Source organism: Ornithorhynchus anatinus, chromosome 13 (assembly GCF_004115215.2).
Source record: "Ornithorhynchus anatinus isolate Pmale09 chromosome 13, mOrnAna1.pri.v4, whole genome shotgun sequence".
Lineage (NCBI taxonomy): Eukaryota > Metazoa > Chordata > Mammalia > Monotremata > Ornithorhynchidae > Ornithorhynchus > Ornithorhynchus anatinus.
The window spans coordinates 23,845,357-23,864,581 of NC_041740.1; the positions used below are offsets into that span (position 1 = coordinate 23,845,357).

General features: G+C 50.9%; 1 protein-coding gene across 2 annotated transcripts in view; it reads left to right on the forward strand.

Annotated features, from left to right (window-relative positions):
* Positions 1-19,225, forward strand: part of COG5 (component of oligomeric golgi complex 5) — a 203,033-nt gene that overhangs the window by 155,483 nt on the left and 28,325 nt on the right. For both annotated transcript variants that reach the window (XM_029077969.2, XM_029077970.2), the window contains exons 11-12: positions 13,713-13,794; positions 16,572-16,776. In XM_029077969.2, coding sequence (XP_028933802.1) covers positions 13,713-13,794; positions 16,572-16,776 — 287 coding nt within the window. The remainder of the gene's footprint in view (positions 1-13,712; positions 13,795-16,571; positions 16,777-19,225) is intronic.

Below are 19,225 nucleotides of genomic sequence, written 5' to 3' on the forward strand. Positions count from 1 at the left end.
TTGCATTGTACTCTCCCGAGCGCTTAGTGCAGTGCTCTGCACATAGTAAACGCTCGAAAAATATAATCGATTGATCGATACTTAGACTGTGAGCCCCATGCAAGACGGGGGTGCGTCTGACCCGATTATCTTCTGTCTACTCCAGCACTTACTAGAGTGATGTGCACATAGTAAGTGCTTTCGTATCGCTTGTCACAGTGGTTAACATCCAGCGCTTAGTACAGTGCTTTGCGCACCGTAAGCGCTCTATAAATACGGCCGAACGAGTAACCCTGGAAAACGCGTCTGGCTACGGGAGCTAATGGGTTCTGTCACTGTGGCTGAGTTCATATCTCCCAACTGCCTTCCTGCCTTTTATGTTTTGTTTTTCAGAATGGCAAAGTTACCTTTATCAACTTGTATCAGTGATTACTGTTTTACCTAGGCTGTGCATGACTTGAGTAATTAATAACAAGCGTTCCTGTTTCTAGATAAGCCACTGCACGTGAAGTGTTCTCATCCATCTGTCCCCAGGCTTTTGGCAATCTTTTTTCCAAAAATTAATCAGCCTTGCTTTCTTGACAGAAAGAATACATAGCTTTACTTCAAAAGACATGCCATTTCTTGTCAATTTCAGTAGATTTTGGTGCTTCTGGGGAATAACTTGATTAGCGAGCTACGTCTGAATTCCAGACCGTAGCGATGAAGATACCGCATCAGTATCAATAAAGGAAAGAAAAGATAAAGAACGGGACTACGGTCACAAAGAGGGGATGGCTTTACATGACTGAATGATTCAATTAAATAGAATTCCTAAAGGAAAGAATGCAGGCGGAATACTCTGAAATATATTTGGATTACCTTCTAGCTGTTTTTGACAGTTTGTCTTGGGCAATGACCGTACCGTTCCTTTCGATGCCATTTCTCAGGATGGATTAAGATAGTCCTCTTGGATATTGCTTCTCTCTTTCAAGAGGCGGATTCAGCGGGAATTATCCATGCCCTCCGAGAATCCGTGGAAGGACAGCCCTTCCATTAGAAGGGATTGGAACTGAAAACGAAGAGCCGACGTGCCTGCCAAAGTCCTGGCTGCCGCGGCACCAGAGCGGAGCCGGAAAGCTCCAGAAGGGGCTTTGGAGTCCGTCAGATCTCCTGTAGCATCGCGGGCCTTCTCCGCGTGCGGCGCTGGGGCCTTCCCGTGCCTCCGTCCCCGTTCAGGCCGCAGTCTCGGTAGCTGGCCCGGGCCCTAGAGATGCAAGGGATTGAAGCAGCCGGTCGAAACTCTGTTGGCTCCGTGATTGTGGGTGCAGAGGTTATCCTGGGGTACACCCCTTCCTATTCGTAAAGGAGCCGAAACGGAAGGAGCGGAGGTGTTTCTCAGGCACCCGCGATGGTGTAGCGAACTGCTGAGGCACTTTGGAAGGTACAGAAGCACGATGAGGCACGTTCCCTACCCACGGGGAGCTCAGCTTTTAACTGGGGAGACAGGCATATAGATTCTTATAAAATGGGTAATCCGATGGAATACACTGACGGGCAGGGAACGCGGCTACCCACGCTGTTGTGTTGTACTCTCCCAAGCCTTTAGTAGAGTGCTCTGCGCACGGTAAGCACTCGCTAGAGACCGTCGAGGGACTGATTGTTCGTACAGTCGATCGGCATCTGTACGTCAGCAACGAGGGAGGGGATCTTTAAATATTTAAGTGCTCGGGGTGGCTTATAAATGAATGGGATTTGGGCCGTTGAAGGAAAGCGGGTTGGAGGAGGTGGGATTTTTGGAAGGATTTTGAAAGTGGGGAGAGCTGTAACCCGGTGGGTTGAGGGAAATCCCAGGCTGGAGTGCGAGGTTCAGCTAGAAAGTTGGCTTGGGAAGAATGGAGTGAACTGGAGGGTGAGGAAGGCAGATGCCTAAGTGAGAGGGTGTCAGTGGCGATTTTTTTTTCAGGGGCGTTTGTTGAACATTTACCGTGTGCCGGCCAGGTACCGTACCATATGCTGGGGTAGATAGAAGATCATCGGTTTGGACAGGGTCCCTGTCCCATATTGGGCTCACAGCCTTACTCCCTGTTTTACAGATGAGGTCACTGAGGCTCGGAGAAGTGAAGTGACTTGCCCAAGGTCACACAGCAGACAGGAGGCGGTGTCGGGATCACAGCCAGGTCCCCTGAATCCCGGGCCCGTGCTCTGTCGACTAGGCTGCGCCGCCTCTCAAGAGTTGCATCCCCCTAGACTGTAAGCTCTTGGTGAGCGGGGCATGTGTCCGTTTACTGTTGTGCTCTCCCAAGCGCTCTGCACACGTTAAGCGCCCTGTACATGCGACTGAGTCGATCCCTGATGCAACCTGTGGGGATTTTTGACTTTATGGAAAGGAAAATAGGAAACCGTAGGAAGAACTGGAGTTGAGGAGAGACGTGAGGTGGTTCATGAAGCAAAAGGGGGCGAAGGAGGCCGGAGGCAAGGAGATCAGCGAGGAGGTTGATACAGCAGTCCAGCTGTGGTGTGACAGGAGCTCGGACTGGGGGGAGAGGAGCGGGCAGTTGGGAGGAATCTTGCTTGGGAAGAGCCACCGGGACGTAGCAGTCACCGGAATGGGAGGATCGAACGATATGTAGCGAGGTGTCCAGGGTGGCCCGGAGATTGCAGGCTTCTGGAACCAGAAGGACGGTAAGGGTCATCCACAGAGGAGAGGCTTTAGGAGGAAAGTGGAGCCGTTCAGCTTGGGACATGTTCCTTTCAAGGCGCCAGCGAGGAGGTGGAGGCTAAAGGAAAAGCCCAGCTGTAGTTGAGCTGAGAGGTCGGGACCGGAGAGGCAGATTTAACAGTCGTCCACAGGGAGGTGGTAGCCAAACCCCGGTAACGGACGAGCTCCTCGAGAGAGCCGGCGTAGAGCAAAGAGCAGGAAGCCCAGAACGGGGCCTTGTGGGATACCTACAGTTGGGGGCGGCCAGGTGGAAGGGGCTCCGACGAAGCCTACTGGGAAGGAGTAGTCAGAGAGGTCGAAGGAGAACCAAGTGAACACCGTGTTGGCCAAACCCAGGTCGAGTGGCCTTTCAAAGAAGCGGGGGGATGGTCCAAACATTAGTGGTGGTTGAGAGGTGAAGGAGAACAGAATAAAGCCCACCGGGTTTGGGTTCAAGGAGGTCGTCGGTGACCCCGGAGAGGCGGTGTCAGTGGTCGGAGGGGGTCATAAACCAGAGTGAAGCCCGTCAGAGGAAGCACCGTAGAAAGGAAATGAAGGTTGCGGGGGTACACGGCCTGGCGGATGCTCTCCGCCCCGCCCCAGGGTGAGGTGGGCGGACCTCTTAGTGGGGGACGGTTGCTGAGGTGACGCTCGCAGGTCCGGAGCACCAGATCATTTCCTAGTCCCTAAATTCACTTTTCCGAGAGCGATTTCACCAGGTTCCAGGGCTTCAGAAAGATTCAGCCGGGCACCAACATTTTTCCACCTTTTTCGGTTCCTTACAGTGAGAGCGTAGAGCCGGAGATGCCGTTCACTTCCACTTCCCCTCACCCCCACCCCCGCCAAAACGCTGGCATTTTAAAATAACCAGGTTCTGGGTATGGGATGAAAGAAGAGCACCTCATGCCCTAGAACCTTGTTATTGAAAATGTTAAAGTGTTTGTGGGGGGAAATGAAACTGAGAATGTAGTTGGGGACACTTCTTTTATCCCCCGCTATGCCCTCCAATTCCCCGACGTGAGTAGATCTTCGTAATGAAATTCCCGGTCTAGCTGTTGTTTTTCTGTTCAGCTCTAGTTCAGAGAAAGGTTTGCCTTTCTTAGGGCCGTCTACTTTCGCACGAAGACCTCTTAAGCTTTCGGGTGGATAAAATAAAGTAGATTCAGGCTTTTGGGATGATAATCCTAGATGGAGGTCGCCGCGAAATAGATGCATGGCCGCCCTCCGTTTCGATGGGATCGGGCCAGGACCGTTTTAGCGCCTCTCGTCCCAACTAAAGACTCTAATAAATATAGAAGCGCTGACCAGGCACTGTTCTTCTTTCTGTTCTCCTTCCAGCGGTCGAGATTCCCGAAATGGGTGTTAGCGTGAATGGAGATGACAAAGACATAGATTCAGGGGAAGCAAGTTGAATTAGTGAATTCTCTTTCGAGTGGGATGCAGAAATTTAAACGAGGCTCTTCCGGTGATTTTGTGCCAAGCCGGAAAATGGAGAGGCTGAATTTCTGTTGATTCGAAGCTTAGTTGGGGGAGCTCCTTGAGGTGACTGGAACCGAGCGCTCATCACAGTGTGGCTTGACTCCTACCGGCCGAGTGTCCCTTCTCCAGGCGGTGCCTTGGCCGTCCCCGTCGGGCTCGGCGCGGATGGCCTCAGCCATTTTCCGGTTGTCATTGTCCCACAGCACGTCACAGAATCTACCTCAAGCCTCACTACTAAAGCCTCCCGACTGGCATTTGTAGCAAAGAAAACACCGAATATTGGGGACGGCGAGCCAGTCTCCAGCCCACAGAAACTTCACTAGCCTGATGTGTATTACCGGTACATACCGTAATTTCTTTTTTTTTGATACTGATGTCTTTGTCCCTGTCTCTAGACTTGTAAGCTCGTTGTGGGCAGGGAATGTGTCTGTTTTATTGTTATATTGGACTCCCCCAAATGCTTAGTTCGGTGCTCCGCACACAGTAAATGTTCAATAAATATGATTGACTGCCCGGGTGACTGGTAGGAGTAGCGATCTTGATGGTGATTGAGTGCTTACTGTGTGCAGAGCAATCTCCTAAGTGCCTGGAGAGATTACACAGGTGGAGAAGTAGCGTAACATAGTGGAGGAAGCACGGGTTCTAATCCCAGTCCGGCCAGTTGCTTGCTGTGTGACCTTGGGCAAGTCCCTTAACTTCTCTGTGCCTCAGTTCCCTCAACTGTAAAATGGGGATTAATTACCTGTTCTCTCTCCTAACCTCAGATTGTGAGCCCCAAGTGGGACGGGGACTGGGTCCGATCTAATTAACTTGTATCTGCCCCGGCGCTTAGAACAGCGTTTGGCGCATAGGAAGCTCTTAAAAAAAATGACATTTAAAAAAAAAATTCGATGTATGGTCCCCATTCCTTGGGAAGATCACAATCTAAGAGTACAGGTAGGTAGAAAGGACTGGAGACCGACACATCGGGAGTGATGATCAGTCGATCAGGGGTATTTATTGCGCACTCACTACTCTAAGCACTGCTCTAAGCGCTTCGGAGAGTCCAGTGCAACAGAATTAGCAGGCCTATTCCCTGCCCCTTACGTTCTGACAGCGTAGAAGACAAGCCTACTCAGTCCGGGCAGATAGACCAATTCAAACAAAATCAGTGGGAAGCTGTGACTAGGAGAGCAGAATTCCAGGCCCCGTAGCCCCGGCGACCACTAGAGCAGCCCCCAGGTGACTCTCTCGGGGGTCTGTGGCGGGCTCGTGTACGGCAGGACAGGGCGGAGTCCCCTCGGTGGCACGGAGGAGGAGGAGAGCGGGTGCCCGTCCCCGGGAAGGCCGGCGTGGCTGGCCGTCCAGTGTACGGATGCCAAGAGGGCACGGCAGCGGCTTTTATCCTCCGCCCGCCACACAAGGAGCACGCCGGGAGCAGGGACCCACAGCGGTGGGAGGGGTGACGGCGGTTACCGGAGATGATTTTCTTGACTCTGGTAGAGCATCGGGAGTATCGAAGATAAAACTCCCCCAGAACGGTGAGCCCGGCTCTCCCGTCTTGAAAACCCTTGGGTCACCTCAGAGCCGCCGTAGGTGACCAGGGGGGAGGCCGCGGTCTTCCCGTCACGCTCCGACTCTCCCACGCACTGGAAGTCGGGTTACTCGGGTCATCATAATGTCGACAGTAATAACTGTGGAATTTAAGCGCTTACTGTTTGCCAGGCGCTGGGGTGGACTCAAGCAGATCGGCCCCCGTCCCGCGTGGGGCTCCCAGTCTTAATCCCCCTTTTACGGATGAGGTCACTGAGGCCAAGAGAAGCGAAGCGACTTGCCCGGGGTCACACAGCGGACAAGTGGCAGAGCCGGGATTGGAACCCAGGTCCTTCTGGCTCCCAGGCCCGGGCTCTGTCCACTGAGGCGTGCAGCCTCTGTGTCGTCATCATCCGGGACAGCTGAATATACCCCATTATCCCTGTCCATTCTCCGCCACCACCGATTTTAAAGGTAGTAATATTATGATGGTTGCTTACCACATGCCAAAGCGCCTTGCCAAACACAGGGGCGCGTGTAAGGCAGTCGGGTCACACTCAATCCCTGTCCTTCACTGGGCTCACCAGATTTGGGACCCCAGTGTTTTCTTAGAAATGAGCGCTGCCAAAGCCTCACTCTGCTTACGGCCGGCCCGGCGGGATCCAAATTCTGGAAGACAGGCTGTACCTTTCTTCCGTGGAGCATGCCAGGCTAGCCGCATGTGGGTGGATAGATTCAGGGCTTGGATTTGCTAAGCCAGTCATTCCTGCCATCGAATATAATTTTTTAATCGTATGTGTAGGCTGCATCTAGCTAAATTTGGAGCGCGTTCAGGATTTTGAACAGCCCCGGTACTAAGGAGGTTCCCAACTCGGAAAAACTATTCCTCTCGGCTCCCTTAGCTGTGCTCGATATTTCTTCTGAGGAGCTCCAGATCCGGATGTGAGCTCCGGTTGTCTTTTAGGGTTGCCTCTGGACATCGGAGGACCGGTACCCGGTTGCTTTTCAACACCGCTGGGTTTGCTCCTTGGAGAAAGTAATAACGCCGTGGGCATTTCTCTTACCTCAACCCACCTCCTGAGTAGCGCGTACTGGACGCAGTGCCGGATACCGTGCCGGATGTAGGGGCCCCCCATTATACCGTTCACCAGGTTCCCCCCCCCCCCCAAATGCTGAACGGAGTCCACGAGTTGTACGCTGACACGTTGGTCTTCTGGCGGAGAGGACGCCCATCCCTCCACCTCATTGAAACTGGGTTACCACAGCTTAAAAGTAGTGACAGTTTGCTTTCTGCCCCCACGGGGTTTGTTATTGTCTCCTCAGAGAAGTCGACTGCAGTTTGCCTTATTGTCAGCCAGTTATCCTGCTTACTTTGCATTGTAGAAACACTATTGAACAGGGCCTCAAATATACAGATGTTTGTGGCCGCTTTGTGCCCGAAAAGGCTTCTTGTTCTCTGCGCGTGTGTCTGTGTTAGAGGGAGAAAGATGTTCAGTGGAGGCTAGGAGATTGAGTCTGGCCAGCGGAGTAGACGGGAACTGCCCAGGTGATGAAAGCCCAGAGCCTGTCCTGGATATCTTTTTTGGTTTTCAGCCTTCCAGATCCTTCTGCAATAATAATAACACCTGTGGTACTCTACTTACTAAGCGCTGGGGTGGATGGAAGTAAATCAGGTTGGACGCAATCCCCGTCCCCTCCGAGGGGCTCACAGTTTCAGTCCCCATTTTAGGGATGAGTTAACTGAGGCCCGGAGAAGTAAAGTGACTTGCCCGAGGTCACACAGCGGACAAGTGGCGGAGCTGGGATTCGAACCCACGACCTTCCGACTCCCGGGCCGTGCTCCGTCCACTACGCCGTGCTGCTTCTCTAGAAGTAGGAACGGTAGTTGTGTAGTAGGAGGAGAAAAAGCGTTTCTTGAGCTCCCACCTGGGAAATGCGGACTAAGGAAGCAAAACTTTCCTCTACCTCCAAGGAGCTTACACTGTAATGGGAGGGACCAGCAGACCAAGAAAACAGGAGTGGTCTTCTCTCCACCGCTCCCAGCAGACCCCATTCCCAACCCACGCCCCAGCCTTCGGCCTCGAGGAACGGCAGGGGGAGGTGGCGCCCATCGGGCCGGGCTCTCGGCGGCAGCCCCGCCAGAGGGAGAGGAGGAAAAGAGGAAGGCTGGCGTCGCCGAGACCCACCGGCCAAAATGCCCTCAACCCTACAGCCCGCCGTCTTGGCTACCGGAGAAGGCGAGGCGGGACTGAGGGCAATCTGTTTGTTTGGATGAGAAACATGGTGGTTTTTAATAGAAAATCCAGGCGGTAACATCCTGAAATTTGCGACGCGTTCAGCTTGTATTTGAGGTTGTTTACCTAAATGCAAGCCGCGTTTTCAGCAGGACATTGCCTTAAAGGGGAAAAAAAGAAAAAGCACGCTGCCTTATAGGTAGATCTACGGTGATTTGCTTTTCAGCAATTAAATTACTGAAGGGCTTGGCTCACTCTGCAGAGTGCAAATGAACATGTTTTACTCCAAGCAGTGATAATGTAATCACTCAGCTTAATTGACAGAGATTTATGGCTTCCTTGAATTGTGAAATATTCCAGCCCTGACTCCTCTTTCTCTCCTCCGTTCCCCTTCCCTCTGGCCCACCCTCACGCAGTCCTGACAGCCCTTGGGGTCGGGCGAGATAGAAAGTTAATAGAAACGATCGCCAGCAGGTTGAAAAACAATCGCACGCGGGCCATTACTCATTTGATCTGCGCGGGCACCGGGGGATGCTGTTCTGTCCGAGATGAGATTTCCAAGCACGCAGCCCACTGTTTCTTTCTCGACGGGAATTTAGATTTCCCCTCCGTCCAGGGAGGTTTTAACCACGAGAAGTTTTTGCCAGGTCCGAGGATATCAAAATGGGGTCGACTTATTGGGTGCTCCAAACAGAACAGCCCGGCTGCTCTCACGGTTGCAAGTCGAGCGAATGAGACCTGTCGGAGTCGGCCTGGTTTATTCCTCCCGGGGAACTAGGCAACTTGGTGCGTCTGTTTCCCTCAAAGAGGACGGCTGCGAGGCTGCGACCCGTCCCTTCCTTGGCAGGCAGCCGCCGGCCGGGGCCCAGAGCTGAGACTAGGACTCCTCCTTTTGGCTTCCCCCCCGGCCACGACTGAAAGATCGGGACTTGGCCCTTAAGGCCTTAGAGGTCGGGGCCCCTAGAGACCCAAGGCGTTGGCTGACAGGCTGGAGATTCTCATCGCTTGGGTCCGGTTGGTGCTGAGCGGCTGAACGCCCTCAGCTCCGTCCTCTCAGGTGAAGCCGCCAGGCCGGGCCTGGGACCCCAGTGTGGGACCCCAGCGTGCGGTTCGGATCCGAGGGTGGCGGAGGAGCGCCGTCCCGCGTCCGTGGGCGAGGGCGACCGAGCCGGAGAAAGTCCCACGGTCGTCGTCCTTGACAGACTGGAATTGAAAGGGGCCTTTCCTTCCCTTTATGCTAAAATGACCGACTTAGCCAACAACGTGGATCCAGTGCAAAAGAGTGTGCAGAATTATTCGGGCTTTCGTTCGGGTTTGTGGTTTCCAATCCCGCAGTCTTCATTCTTGTTGGGCTAGAATTCAAAGGAAGAAGATGCAGGGCCTTCCTTACCTCTGTGCTACAATGACAGACTCAGCCAACAGCTTCAACCCAGTGAAAGAGTGCGTGCAAAGTTCTACCTGCCTTCCGGCGACGAAATTTAAAGGGCAGAAAATGGTCTTCAGCCTTCTGATGCTCAAATTACAGGAGTGCTTCTTTATATAATGCTAATAATTGTTATTATTGCATTTGTCAAGTGCCTACTATGTGCCAGGCACTGCACTAAGCGCTGAGGTGGATACGGACTGAGAAGCAAAAAAGAATGTGAAGGAAATTCTTTTGAATTGCAAATATTTTTCATTAGTTGGCCTGGGCTCGATCTTGTATTGACTTCCAGGAAAACAAAATAATAATAGTAATTGTGGTATTTAAGCGCTTACTGGGTGCCAACCGCCGTACCAAGCACCGGAGTGGGTGTCCGACCCAATTTGCTTGCATCCACCCGAGCGCTTAGTATAGTGTGTGGCACATGGTAAGTTCTTAACAAATAATTACTATTATCATCATCGTTATTTTGTTTGTTATGATGTCCCATTAGGAACCACTTGTCCTTGAAATTATCCACATACCTGGCTCCTAGTGAGCTCTGGGCCCTTCATCTCTTCCTAAATTTGCCCTCCTTTTTTCCCAAACTCTCACCTCCCTCCAACCTCTTCATTTCTAACATGGTTATGCTATTTTGTGGTCCCTCTGAAGCACCTAATTGTGAAAGCACTTTGTATTAAACGCGAATACCGTAGCTATCGGCCAATTCGGCTTATTCTTCCACAGTCATATCTCCCGGGCCTGCCCTTCCTTCAGTTCCCATGGCAGCTGACCTAGGCTAGCCCCTCGGCATGTTTTGCACCTTGGCCTCTGGCATCGTTCTCCTTGCACGTTTCTTGTCTCAGCCCGTTCCACCGGAATGTCCATCGAGGAGCATCGGGAGGGTACGATACAGCGGAGTTGGTAAACATGACCCCTGCCCACAGAGGGCGTAGAGTTCAGAGTGGGAGGCAGCCAATAAAATAAATTACAGATGAGGGAAACGGCAGAGGGTGAGGTTAGGTACCTAAGGTCTGTGGGGCTGAGGGTGAGGTGACTGAGCTCGCTGTGGGCAGAGAATGTGTCTGTGTATGGTTGTATTTATTGTACTCTCCCAGTAAGTACGATAAGTACCTGGATCAACGTGGAAGCAATTTGAATGGAGAGACAAGGACAGATCTTAGCGATGTGGCGAAGGTCAAACCAACGGGATTTGGTGACAGATGGAATACGTAGGCTAAATGAGAAAGGTGAGCCGAGGATCATGCCCAGGTTACAGGCCGGGGAGCCTGGGGAACGTGGTGGTGCTTTCTAGAGTTGACGGGAAAGTCAGAAGGCAGGTAGGGAGCTCTGGAAGCACTTAGTACAGAGCTTTGCACGCAATAAGCGCTCAGTCAGTACGATGGAATGAATGAATGTTTTGTGTCTGCGGGACATCCAAGGAGAGATGTCCTGAAAGCAGGACTTCTAGGCTGTAAACGCACTGTGGGCAGGGAGCGTGTGTATCGACTCTGTTGTATTGTAGTCTCCCAAGTGCTTAGGGCAGTGTTCTGCACACAGTAGGCCCTCAATAAATATCAGTGATGACAGAAGGGACTACGAGACTGCAGAGAAGTAGAGAGATCAGAGCTGGCGATAGAGATCCGGGATTCATCTGCAAAGAGGTGATAGTTGAAGCCATGGGAGCAAATGAGTTCTCCAGAGGAGTGGTTCTTAATGCAGAATTTAAGGGGACTCAGAAGTGAGTCTTGAGGGACTCCCCCAGTTAGGGGGTGGGAGGCAGAGGAGGAGTCCGCGAAAGAGACCGTGAAGGAGCGGCCAGAGGGATGGGGAGGGGAACCAGGAGAGGACGGTGTCTAAGAGGACAGAGTTAGCTAGGGTTTTGTTCCTTCATTCATTCAGTCGCATTTATCGAGCACTTTCTGGGTGCAAAGAACGTAACAGTAAACAGACACATTCCCTGCCCACAACGAGTTTGTAGTCTAGAGAGAAGGGGATGATCGAGCGTGTTGCGGGCCGCTGAGAGTTTGGCGGGGATTAGGATGGAGTAGAGGTCATTGGATTTGGCAGGGATATGATCGATGATCTTCGAGAGGGCGGTTTCGGTGGGACGAAGGGGGCAGGAGCCAGATTGGAAGGGGGTCGAGGAGAGAATTGAAAGGCGAGGAAGTGAGCTCATAGACACGAGCTCAAGGAGTTTGGAGAACAGCAGGAGAGAGATGGGGCGGTAACTGGAGGGAGCCGTGGGATCAAAGAGAGGGGAAACACAAGCAAAATGATGTTTCCAATTTCTGGTGCCAAACCTCTGTCTCGTCAGTCAGTCAGTTGTATTTTTTGAGTGCTTACTATGTGCGGAGCACTGTACTGGGCGCTTGGGAGAGTACCGTGTAACAATATAACAGACACATTGCCTGCCCACAGCAGATTTACAGCTTGTGGTATGTTAGGTGTGTTATCCCTGTTCGTGTCTGCGAGAGGATAGAGGAACAACCATTTCAATCAATTCAGTCGTATTTATCGAGAGCTTACTGTGTCACAGCGCTGTACTGAGCGCTTGGGAATCAGTCAGTAGTACTTGTTGAGGGAGAAAAGGGGGAGAAATCACTGAGGGGAGAAAAGGATGGATTTGAAGGTTGGATAGGACGTGGAGACCTACAGCCTTTCGGCATGGAAAACTGTCTTTTCTCAAATACACTAGTCAACTCATTCACATTTTGGTCTTCACTTCCTTTCTGTATGTTCCCTTATTGAACATTCTGTTCAAAATGTGCGTTAAGAAACCGCTGCAGTGGCTTACGTAAAACCTTCCTAATTCTTGCCAATAAAGTGTTCCCATTTGGTTCTTGAATGTGTAGGCCCCGAATCCACAGTCACATTTTTCCCTTTTCTTTCAGTAAATTTGCCGCGTTTATCGCTACGTCTGCTTGATTCTCCATTTGGAGGACTTTTTGGAGCCAGTGATGAGTGGGAGGAGCTTTGACCAGGCTGGTGATTAGTTCTGGCCAACTCGGTCGGTCCCCCTCTCCTGCCTTTCCAGAGAAGGGAAAACCCTTTTTCAGGTTCCTTTGATATAACCGTCTGGCAATATCGGCTTCCAAAGGTTTGCTCCTATCTTCTTGCTGCAGGTTGCGTCTGAATCATTTCGTGTTGCCCTAATTAACGGACCCAAACTCACCTGCGTTTCCGTATGGGGTTTGTTAGGCGCTTACCAGGACCCAGGCACTGTACCGATCAGGTCGGACCCAGTCCCTGTCCCACATGGGGCTCACAGTTTTAATCCCCATTTTGCAGATGAGGTAACTGAGGCACCGAGAGGTCTAAACGACTTGCCCCAAATCACGTAATCGACAAGTGGCGGGGCCGGGATTAGAACCCAGGACCTTCCGCCTCCCGGGCCCGTGCTCTATCCCCCAAGCCCTGCCGCTTCTCTCGCATTTAAAAATTGATCATTTTTATTGCATTTGAATCACCATTTTGCCGATGGTTAATCGTTTCGTACTTAGATGATTTAATGCCCAGCTTCATCTTGGATTTTCAATAGAATATTTTCAGTAATATGGAAAAGTGTTACGTCCTGGTCAATAGAAGCTTTCAGGCCTTCTCCCCGATTGATTTTTTTCCGCTTCCCCAAGTCCTCATAGATTAGCAAGACATCAGAAGCAGCGTGGCTCAGCGGAAAGAGCCCGGGCTTGGGAGTCAGAGGTCGAGGGTTCTAATCCCGGCTCCGCCACTTGTCAGCTGTGTGACTTTAGGCAAGTCACTTAACTCCTCTGTGCCTCGGTTACCTCATCTGCAAAATGGGGATTGAGACCGGAAGCCCCACGTGGGCCAGCCTGATTACCCTGGATCTCCCCCAGTGCTTGGCACATAGTGAGCGCTTAAATACCATTATTATTATCAGCACTTTTGCGCCACTTTGGCCCGTGTGCATTTGCCGTCCAAAGCACTTTTCCATCAATTCAGCCGTATTTACTGAGCGCTTACTGTGTGCACAGCACTGCACCAAGCGCTTGGGAATCAATCGATCGGTAATACTTACTGGGTGCAGAACACTGTAGGAAGGGAACGATGCGAAAGAGTTGATAGACGTGAATCCTGCACTCGAGGAGTTTACAGTCTAGGAACATAGGATCATATGATTTTCACAGTGTGGTATTTAAGCACTTATCCCCATACCCGTCTTTCCAGTCCCTTCTTTCTCCCGTCCTTAAGTTATTTCACGCGCCTTTCCCATTAAATTGTTAAGTTCCTCAAGGACATCGATCTAATTCCGTCTTCTATCTTTATTGTTCTCTCTGAGATGCTAAAGTGCTCTGTTCCCAGTAGGAACTCAGTTGCTGTATTAGAATGATTGATTGATTGATTGATTGATTAGAGGTTCTGAAGAACAAATGTCTACTTGACTCTCCCTTTTCTGTTTCCCCAGGACGGCCAGCCTGAAATATTATTTACATTTTGGAATTTTGTAACTCACAGTCTTTCTTCTGAATTCCAAGCTGCTGCGAATTGTAAGTGCCGCTTTTGGTTAGTATCATGAGCTCTTCTGTGAAGTCCACTGTCTTTATCCGTGATTTCAGTTTCACGGAATTCTACTGCAGATTCCTCCAACTAACTAATCACCCTAATGAGGGTACTATTCTGTTTTCTAGCTGTCAGTGACATACTTAGGCGGGTACAGTTTTATAAGAATGGTGGAAGACTTTTATCCGTTTTTAAAAATAGCACGCAGATGAGAAAGAATTAACTAGCTCTCCACAGTTCAAATGGGGTATATCGGGATGACATTTTCCATCCGCATCTCGAGGATGAGGCGATGATTGAGTTAATCCCGCTAACGATACTTATGCTCCTCGGATGACAGATGTTACATAAATTCCACGAATTATAAATGTTGCCTTGTGGAGAAATGCTGGCACTTGATGAATAGCCCAAGCTACTTGAAATCTCCCTGATGGTGAATGAGAAGTTGGTGATAGAAATATAAATAAAAGCCGTAAATGAGCTTTCCACTGCTCACAGATAATCCACCGGCACAAAACCGAGCAGGATTTTAAAGCCACCCGAGGGCTGACGACTTGTGAGTTGCGCCGCGTTATCGTGTATGTGTGGCTAGGCTTCCCCATGAGACGGCAAGCTTCTCCGGGGGGGTGACCCCGTGGTCTCCTCTACACTGAGCTGGTTGTGGGCAGGGAACGTGTCGGCCGACTCCCACGCGCTTGTTAGTCCAGCGCTCTGCGCTCAGAAAGCACCCTCCCAGCCTCTCCTACTACAACCCAGCCCGCACTCTTCGCTCCTCTACTGCCAACCCTCTCGCTGTACCTCCATCTCATCTATCTCACCTTCGACCTCTCGCTCACGTCCCGCCTCCGGCCTAGAATGCCCTCCCTCCTCATATCCGACAGACAGTTACTCTCCCTTCATTGCCGTATTGAAGGCACACCTCCTCCAAGAGGCCTTCCCTGACTAAGCCCTCCCTTCCTCTTCTCCCACTCCCTTCTGCGTCGCCCTGACTTGCTCCCTTTATTCACCCTCCCCTCCCAGCTCCACGGCGCCTATGTACGTATCTGTAATTTATTTATATTAACATGTCTCCCCTTCTAGACTGTAAGCTCACGGTGGGCGGGGAAATATGTCTCTTGTATTGTACCTTCCCAAGTGCTCAGTACAGGGCTCTGTAAACAGTAAACGCTCAATAGGTACTCGTGAATGAATGAATGTCCCATACTGGGAAAAAAAAGAGGGCAATCCTGAAATAGCAACCGCCAGTGTGTAGATTGGTTTTATGTGTTGGTTCACCTGGCTGCCGTTACTTCTGGCGTTTGTATCTTTGCTCTTTCTCTTTTACCCATTGTCCGTTTCCAGTTTGCGTCCCCAGCCTTCCCCCCCCATTACAAGCGACTCCAGAGCAAAGCCCACGCCTCTCATTTCTCTCATTTCTACCCAGTCTCTCGGCACAGTGGTCTGCACACAGTAGCTATTCGGCGGGTGTTGCAGCTGCAGGGGCTGCTTATTGTCGACGGTGATAATCAAGTAATCTTTAAAGCCAATGGTGAGGAGTTTTTGTTCGACAGGGGCGTGGATGGACAACCACTGGAGTTTCTTGAGGAGTGGGGAAACGTATGCTGAGCGTTTTTATAGAAAAACGATCCGGGCAGCAGAGCAAAGTATGGACTGGAGTGGGGAGAGAAAGGAGGCTTGGAGGTCAGCAAGGAGGCAGGCGAGGTTAGGTGATTGTATTAAGGTGGTAACAGTTTGAATGGCGAGGAAAGGGCAGATTTTAGCGATGTCGTGAAGGTGGAACTGACCGGATTTAGTCATGGAGTGAATATATGGGTTGAATGAGAGAGCGAGAAGTCAAGGATAACGCCGAGGTTATGGGCTTGTGAGACAAGAAGGATGGCGGTGCCACCTACAGTGATGGGAAAGTCAGCGGGAGGACAGGGTTTGGGAGAGAAGATAAGGAGTTCTCTTTTGGACATGTTTAAGCTTGAGGTGTCTTGAAGGCAAGAGGAAATGAGAGACTGCAGAGAGGGAGGGAGATCAGGGCCGGAGATGGAGATTTGGGTATCATCCGCATAGAGGTGGTGGTTAAAGCCATGGGAACGAAGGAGTTCTCCAAGGGAGTTGGTGTAGGTGGAGAATTGAAGGGGACTCAGAACTGAATCTTGAGGGACCCCCCCCCCCCACATAGTTATGGAGTGGGAGGCAGAGAAGGAACCCTCAAAGGAGACTGAGATAAGTCCGAGGGAGATAAGAGGAGAACCAGGAGAGGAGAGGGTCAGTGAAGCCAACGTCTCTAGGAGAAGGGGGTGGTCGATGGTGTCACAGGCAGCCGAGAGGTCGAGGAGCATTACCTCGGAGTAGAGGCCGTTGGATTTGGCAAGAAGGAGATCATCGGAGTTCTTTGAGAGGGCGGTTTCCGTGGGCCAAGGGGACAGAAGCCAGGTGGGAGGGGGTTAAGGAGAGAATTGGAGGAGAGGAATTTGAGACAGCGGGTGTAAACAACTCGCTCAAGGAGCTTGGAGAGGAACGGTAGGAGAGAGACGGGGCGATAACTGGAGGGAGCCGTCGGGTCAGTATATGCGAGCTCGTAGACACCTTCCCTGCCCGCACGTCAAGTAATTGTTTTAGATGCTTTCAGACGAGAAAAAGATGACTTTTGGCTTCTTTGTTAATGCACAGTCGAATATTTTCTTCCGTCTGCAGTCCATGCTGTAGATATGGTCGACATCAATTCTCTTGCCGTAAATTACTTAGTGAATGTTATTGGGGTTTTTTTTGGCAGCTTCTATGTTCTTGAAGCAAGCATTCGAAGGAGAATATCCGAAATTACTGCGTCTTTATAACGATTTGTGGAAGCGTCTTCAGCAGTACAGTCTAAATATCCAAGGCAGTTTTAATCCAAGCGGAACCACCGATCTCTATGCCGAAGTGCAACAGATGGAAGATGACGCCCAGGACATATTCTTGCAGAAAAAGCAGGATTACGAGTATGTACATTTGATTATGACCCACTCTTTCTAGTAACGAAGAGTATATTGGCTAACCTCGGTTCCTCCAATTTGGCCCAATTAATATTTTGTCTTCTCCAGGGGGGGATGAGTACGTTTCCCTTTTCTTTTCTTTTCTTAATGACCCCGGTAAATCTCACTTCTACCTTGGGAGGGGAAGTGGAGCAGAATCTACAAATCCAACAGCAAAGTCTGATACGTCCTAGAAGGATAGGCAGCTTATTTATTTCGGCTTTCATCTTCTTGCTTGCTAGAGTGGAAAGCTGCCAAGCTGAGGCATTAATCCACACTCATTGCTCCGTAAGTTCCTGGAATGCGGTGCTCGTATGCCGTGCTCCTCCTGTTCCCTCCCAAGCACTTAGTAAAGAGATGCAGCGTGGCTTAGTGACTAGAGCTCGGGCCTGGGACTCAGAAGGTCTTGGGTTCTAATCCCGGCTCCGCCGCTTGTCTGCTGTGTGACCCTGGCCAAGTCGCTTCACCTCTCTGGGCCTCAGTTGCCTCAAAGTGGGGATTCAGAGCGAGCGCCCCATGTGGGACGGGGACGGTATCCTACCTGATTGACCTGTATCTATTCCGGCGCTTAGAACAATGCTTGGCACGTAGCACTTAACGAGTACCGGTATAATCATCATTATTATTATTATCATTCACACTTAATAGGCACGTAATAAAAAAGGGAGGAGGAGGAGGATCCGAGAACGAAAGGGAGGCTAGTTCACATAATCCCGGATTGGAATAACTGAACAACATTTGGCTCGGTGTTGAAAATGGAGTCATTTTCATGTTATCTGTTAAGCGCTTACTGTGTATCAGGCATTGTTCTAAGTGCTGGGGTAGACACAGGTAAATCAGGCCGGATATAGTCTCGGACTTACAGGCAAGTAGGAGGGAGAACAGGTCTTGAATCCCCACGTTTTGCAGTTGAAACAATATCGTAGGAATATAACACTGTTGTATTTCATTCTCCCAAGTGCTCAGTACAGGGCTCTGCCCACTGTAATCACTCAGTAAATACACCGGACTGACTACGGCACCGAGGAGTGAAGTAACTCGCCCAAGGTCACACGGCAGACAAGTGGCGGAGCTGAGATTAGAACCTAGGTCCCGAGCTCTATCCATCAGGCCACGCTGCCTCCCAAAACCGATGTCTGGTTTATTTTAGGAAGTCTCAACTGCTGTGATTAGCGAAGCCAACCGTGATTCCAATAACCGGGCAGTTTGACGAGCAGTCTCTGGATAGTCGGCCGTCCTCTCCGTCCAATAGAGAGAAGCAGCGTGGCCTAGTGGGAAGAGCCCGGGCCTGGGAGTAGAAGACCTGGGTTCTAATCTTGGCTCCGCCACTTGTCTGCTGGGTTACCTTGGGCAAGTCACTTCACTGGGCTTCAGTTCCCTCATCTGCACAATGGGAATTCAATACCCGTTCTCCCCCTTACTTAAAACCGTTAGCCCCATATGTGGGACCTGATTACGGTGTGTCTACCCCAGCACTTAATACAGTGCTTGGCATATAGTAAGCGCTTAACAAATATTAGCGGTGATAATGCTTTCCCGGGGGCATCTCCGAGATCTGCCTACTACATGTGAACCTTCGAACTACCACAAGGTAAAATAGGGGTTGGAATGGGAGCAGAAAGAATCGATCGGGCAATCAGCGGTATTTCTTGAGCCTTTACCGTGTGCAGGGCACTGTACCAAGTACTTGGCAGAGTACAATACAGTAGAGTCGGGCGACACGTTCCCTGCCAACAAGGAGCTTAGGGTCCAGAGGGAGGGAGAAAGGAGAGATTCACTCGAGCTGGCAGGACGCAGTCCTCGCCCACAAGGATCACTGGGCTACCTCTTGACCACCCTGGCCACTATCCAAGTCCACTTCCCGCCCCCGGAGGCATTCTGGGCTAAACCGATGCCCCGAGATTCTTCTTTGTTCCTTCCCTCGTAGGCCCTCCGGACCAATAAACCTTTCTTTAATGGTTTTTGCTAAGCGCTTATATGTGCCGGGTACTGTACGAAGTGCCGGGGTAGGTAGAAGCCAGTCAGGTTAGACCCAGTCTCCTTGTCTGGCTGCCCCTTGCCCACTGCTCCTTCCCCCCCCCACCCCCCCCGACCAGGGCCGCGGACGCTGTTCTTTTGACTCACACAGGTCCTGGCCTGACAGGATTTTCTTCTATCGCCTTCATTCATTCTTTCATTCAATAGTATTTATTGAGCGCTTACTATGTGCAGAGCACTGTACTGAGGGCTTGGAATGTACAGTTCGGCAACAGATAGAGACAATCCCTGTCCAGTGATGGGCTCACAGACTAATCGGGGGAGACAGCAAAGCAGAACAGAACAAAACAGAAACAAGACAACATTATCGCGATAAATAGAATCAAGGGGATGCACATCTCATTAACAGAATAAATAGGGTAATAAATAATACATACAA